A 5,872-nucleotide genomic window follows, 5' to 3' on the forward strand; every position below is an offset into this window, starting at 1 on the left:
GCCCCTGATGGGAAACTGCAGTCCAACGCATTAAAAAGCACCCCACTATTACTAGCCCATCATACGTAACATACAAGCCCGTCATACAAACTCTTGAATCTTCATCTTTTTATTTTTGAAACTCTTTTGAATACTACCATGGGAAAAATTTAACCCTTGTTCATTACCTGTTTGTTTCTTTCTTATGTGCACTCTTAGCCGGAGAGGCCAAAAAGAAATTTCACCACGGTAACACGCGGTGACAATAAAGAATCCTTGAATCCCTGAACGTAGTTCTATAGTATTTTGTAATTTGACACTCAAATCAATCAGGCTCCAAAGACTTTAAGAAATGTTTAATGATTTGAGCAATAAGTACGTTAATGTTAAACAAAACTCACACTAGTAAACTAACAAGAACATGACTTGATTTACTCACCTGTGTATACAAAATCCTTGAATGGCAGCTAACTCTACCATTTTTACTGATTTAGTTCAGTTAATAATTTAACGTTGTGTATGTACTCATAGGCAGAATATACAGCATTGAATATTAATCTCTAAATTGTCAGTTCACCATTTAGCAGTGATATCAAATCAGAAAGTTACCGTCTTGTTACTATTAACAAGAAGCTGATTTAAATGTACAATCATTCTTATTCTACCAAGTCTGTTTCTGATGAGAAATTAGATGAGTGGAAGATAACAATACAATTTAAAGGAGTATCAGTTATTTTAAAAATAACTGATGTTTTGTTATTTGTTTTATATTTTAGCAAAACAAAATGTTTATATCTAATTACCTTTTCCAATGGCCAATGGGTAATTCTTTGTGTGGAAAAAAAATTGTAAAATATGTTTTTATGTATATTTTAATATGCATACATTATATTCTTTAAATCCTAATCAAATGAATGCAAAAAATTTGCATGTGACACTGAGAGTGGTCCACCAAGTTGCCTCCTACACCACAGATGCCGAGAGAGAGCTTTAAAAAGACATCTTTGGATCAAACACGTACGCTACAGGCAAACCTCTGCAATGACAACAGTCAGAGTTGGGTTCTTAACTGTGTGTACATGGATCTTATCATCTGGCACTTTGTCTGGCCTGGACCAGCCAATTGAATTTTGTCAGGATGAGCATTATCAAAAAAATGAGACCTTAAGCTTTTCATATAAATATTCTGTCATTTATGACAATTACAAAACAAAATCAACTTTGGCATTTCAAAGGTAAGTAATTTGAAGGTATAATTGATGTTTTCAATGTTCACAGTTTTCTGTTCTCTTCACTTGCAGTCTGCATGTTAACATGCACAATGATGCTAGCAATCTGAATACCCAGGTGTGCTTTTTTCACATATTTAGTTCTAATTTGTCAGTAATTTAATTAGGTTCCCTGCAGGGAACCGCTTAACATTAAGAGGGTCTTAATGCATTAAGAAGCCCCTGCATAGACAATTAGATAATCTCTTGAGAAGATAAGTAGCCTAATGCAATTCAAGTGTGTTTATAAAGAAATTAAAAAGAACTCCCTCTTGTGCAATTAGGTTTCTATTATACAATTTTAAACAGTTATACCAGGATTCAGCATTTCCTGATTTTTAAATGCCCATTGATTCCATAAGACCTGGGTGATGATAAACAAAAGGGAAACTATTGCAATATATGAAAGTGATGTGACATATCAAATACATAATGTGATAAAACAAAATGCTGTTTGCTATTCTAGATCTGATAAAATGGTTGTGGCCTTTGATAGGATTTTGGCTTGTGAGAGATGTAAAGTGTCCGTCTTCTGCATGCCCCATGATTCATCCTTATATCTTCTGAAAAAAGCTAAGCGCAACGTGAACGCTACAGAGGAAAACAAAGAAATGTGTAAATGTGAGATTCTTCAATATGGGATGCATTTTCTCTCTAAGACTGACTGGCTTTTATTTAAGATGAAGGTGAGTGCAATATGCAGTATACACTATTCCAAGATAGGAGAAAAACTAACTTTTATTTTAATTTAGAGTAGCGCAGTTCTCCAAATGTGGAAGTTATTATTGCCTGATCACATACATATATTGTAAAGAACCTTGTTTGTTTGTAACTCTTTTCAGACAAAAGCTGGTGACCAGACGACACAGTTAAATGATATAAATGTCCGTTGTTCATCTCTTCTGCTGAGATCAGAGATTCAGTGTCCCCAAGTCACCACCATTGTTTATCTGTATCACTGGAGAAATGTTAATTATTTTACGATTTTCAAGGAGTGTGACCTTAAAGACAAAATTCTATGGGATTTTATGTGTACAGACTTTAGAAGTGGATTTCTGAAACACAGAGTCCTCAAATTTTGTGGCAGCCAAATAAGCCATCGATCTTCTTATGTATCAGAGATTGTTTACATCAGAGCCTGCTGTGGTAAGGTGTGTATGAGAAGGTTTTTTTTTATTTTTCTGTTAGTAGTAATCATAGTTTTTGAGAAAGCAATACAATAATCACTGCAACCAGAAGAATTTCAAATATGCCAAATAATAAAGCAAGTAGTAAAAACTCCAGACACAGCTCATTTAGTTACCATTTTATCTGAATAGATGAGAGACACCTTTCACTTTGTGTGCAAGTTGCGTAAAATGCTTGTGGCAAATAAAAGTATTATAACATAACGTATAAACTTATTTGGAGATTACTGATAACTAAAATAAGTGCAGAGGATTATCTCTTGTGCAGTTATTTCATCACCAGAAACCAGTAAGTTGTGTGTTTGTGTAAAATCTTATATTTCCTTTACAGACCATTTCAACGTTTTTTTCAACATCTTGCTTAAAAGAAGCATGTATGATCCCAGCAGGTAATAGTCTTGTCTTTTAAATTATCCTGTAAAAGAAAGTCTGATTTTACTTTCTCCTGCATACACATAACATCTACAACTTTGCTCTTTCACAGAAATGTTCAGATTTCATGTGCGGACAAAAGTGTGGGATGCACATATAGTCTCCAGCAGATGTTTTGGAAGACTTTTCCTGGTAACAGCACTTCTGACCTTAATCAATACAAGAAGACTTAAAACAAACCTGGCTGGCTTTGCTTATAACAGCAGCACAACAATGAGGATGCTTTTCACAATCGCAATGCACCATTTATCTGAATGGTCAATGATGGCCTTTTATCTCTTTTTTGCTGTGACAAAAGCGAGTCATGTTTTAATTGCCTACAAGGCAGTGCATTTGGTCATAAACAGAGTTTTTCTTTTTCACCTTAAGTCAATGGTGATATTTGCCACTCTGTTGGTTCTTTGGCTAATTTTTATCGTTACTTTCCCAAATATGAACTTGAAAGCCTGGTCTACCAACATTCATATGAAGGATAGTCTTGAATCGACTTTAAGATCATTAGTCATTTTAGGACAGCTTGAACTTGAACTGGCTTGTTTTTACTGTGTATTTGTCCTAATCCTCTCTATACTAGAGTTCATCCTGACTGTTCTGAACTGCTTGAATGTCCTTTTTCATCTCCAGCTGGTGACTTACCCACAAAATTCAAGAACACCAAGAAAGTACTTGCTTTTTGTAAGAATATACAGGTTAATTTAAAGTTCAATTTCTAATTTTCTACTGAACCAATAAAAGGAACTAAAGATGCTTATTTTTTTTCTAATTAGCTGACATTGTAATTGGCCAGTTTTACTTTTTAAACCATTACAATGTTGTAAAAACTATATTTCTCTTCCTGTTTGCGTTTTTTTCTCATTTTAGGTCAAACAACTTTTTTTTTTAGACAAAAATATCCTTGGAAAATATCATAAACAGTTCTCAATTGATGATTTCCTAATTAAATGTGAAAAACAATATCCAAACCATGGTGGCCCTATATGAAAAAAATGCATTGTCACCTAAACCTAATACTTGCTTGTGCACCGCCTGGCAGCAACAACACCCATCAATTGCATGAAATAACGTAGACTCGTTATTTTATGTGACGTCAGAGGAATTTTGGCCCACTCTTGAATGCAAAATTGTTTTAATTCAGCAAAACTGAAGCATTTACAATTATGAATGACCAGTTTACGATGCCACAGCAGGATTAAAGTAAAGATTTGGCTATTCCAATCTGAAAACTCCTTTTTTGTTTGAGCAATTAAGAGGTAGACATACTGGTGTGCTTTGAATCAACTTCCTGCTGTCTAACCAAAGTGTGCTTGAGTTTAAAGGAGCAATAACGATATTTCACCACTAGGTTGTGCTTGACCACTGTCTATAGCAAAACAAGATGTATGACAACCGCGCCTCTCAACCTGGTCCCTCCTTAACCTTCTCCCCCGTCACCTCCCATGCGCATATTTGTAAAGGATAAAAACACAGCAAAACAGCATCACCTTTCGGAGGAACATATATAGTGAAGAAATAAGTGACTCATAACTTTTCAATGCTGCTAGCAAGATAACATTTTGATCTGCTGGGGGTGCTCTCCGCCATGTTGCTCCAACGCTGCACTGCTCTGATGGTGGTATTTTAGGGCAGGGAGGGGCCAAGCCCTGAATGACAGCTGTTCACATGCACACACGCACGTACATGCATGCCCGGCTGGTAAAATAGAGAACAGAGAAAACTCAATGTCTTGAAGTATGACCTAAACAGAACATACAAATTTCTATGCAGTTCTTAAAAGACTAAATTCAAATTGTATGCACCCCTTGAGACTCCAAGTACACAAAAAAATATTTAAGTGCCAAAAAAGGAATTTTGTATGATATGTCCCCTTTAAGGTCATGAATTGATGGTTGGACATTCTACTTTAGGATTTTCTGGTAGTGTAGAAAATGTATGTTCCTATCAGTAAGAGCAGAACGTTCCGGTACTGTAAAAGCAAAACAGCCCCAGAGCATCACACTCCTACTACCATGTTTGCTAGTCAGTGTGATGTACCTTTTTTTAAAATGCTTTGTTAATTTTATATCAATTCGAATTATAGATACAGCATCCAAAAAGCAAAAATGTTTGTTTCTTAAGTCTACGTATTTTTCCAGGTCTTCAAAACCATCAACATAGTTTCAATCAATTGTGATACTTCTGGTTCAAACCAAAACTGTAGTACAGGGATGCTAGCATAATTTTGCATGTGTGTTTCAAAGGAGAAACTGGTGCTACATCTCAAGATATCACCCTGTAAGTCAAAGTTTGGGTTCAGAATAGTGTCTTGGCAGGAGCTTGGGAATTTCTTGGTTAGCAATAATAATGCACAAGGACTACACAATCAGTTTTTCATAAGGCTAGTGGTACCATAATGGTTGATATTCAGGCATTCACTGATCAGCAGCCAGCTCATCTTGAGCTCATGCTGACGAGCCCTTATACAATGCAGCTGTGCTGCATTGGTGCTCAGCTCCACCTGTCTGGCAACCTGCAGCTCCAGAGAAGAGAAGAAAGCACAAAGAAAACCACACAGCAGATCCCTGACAGAATCATGTGCTTAATAAATCTGGCCAAAATGGTAGCATAGCAAGAGGAAAGCTAAGGTAAAAATAATGAAAGACCAATGTTCGGTTTGCATCAGAACCTGCCCCGAGATGCCAGAGAGCACCAGAACATGTCCCTTGCTTCTCTGACCTTACGCCCCAGAGCAAGGTCTTTTTCAATGCTGAATTCCAGAGCAAGATAGTATTATATAAATGTGTTATATAATCATGTCATTATCCTCTTCATCTACACTTCTGGTTTAGTCAGCTTGATCATCATATTTACCTATACACCTGGCTCAGTCATCAGCATCACCAGTATCTGTTCTGTCTCTCTTCGAGGTCGGTCGTGTCTTTCTCTCCTCTCCAGCTTTCACCCCCCCCCCCCCGCCACCCCCCCTCCCCCCCTCCTGCTGCTATGTCTCGTCTTTCTGAGCACTTTCTT

At 36.6% G+C, this 5,872-nt stretch overlaps 1 protein-coding gene across 1 annotated transcript; it reads left to right on the forward strand.

Annotated features, from left to right (window-relative positions):
- The first annotated feature begins 1,013 nt into the window (after positions 1-1,013).
- Positions 1,014-5,789, forward strand: LOC118558369. The gene is made up of 6 exons (XM_036128894.1): positions 1,014-1,214; positions 1,714-1,933; positions 2,090-2,398; positions 2,766-2,823; positions 2,919-2,998; positions 3,491-5,789. Exons 1-6 carry the CDS (start codon positions 1,021-1,023, stop codon positions 3,563-3,565), a joined length of 936 nt encoding a protein of 311 aa, XP_035984787.1. The 5' UTR covers positions 1,014-1,020; the 3' UTR covers positions 3,566-5,789.
- The last annotated feature ends 83 nt before the right edge of the window (positions 5,790-5,872 follow it).

This window comes from Fundulus heteroclitus, unplaced genomic scaffold (assembly GCF_011125445.2).
Source record: "Fundulus heteroclitus isolate FHET01 unplaced genomic scaffold, MU-UCD_Fhet_4.1 scaffold_124, whole genome shotgun sequence".
NCBI lineage: Eukaryota > Metazoa > Chordata > Actinopteri > Cyprinodontiformes > Fundulidae > Fundulus > Fundulus heteroclitus.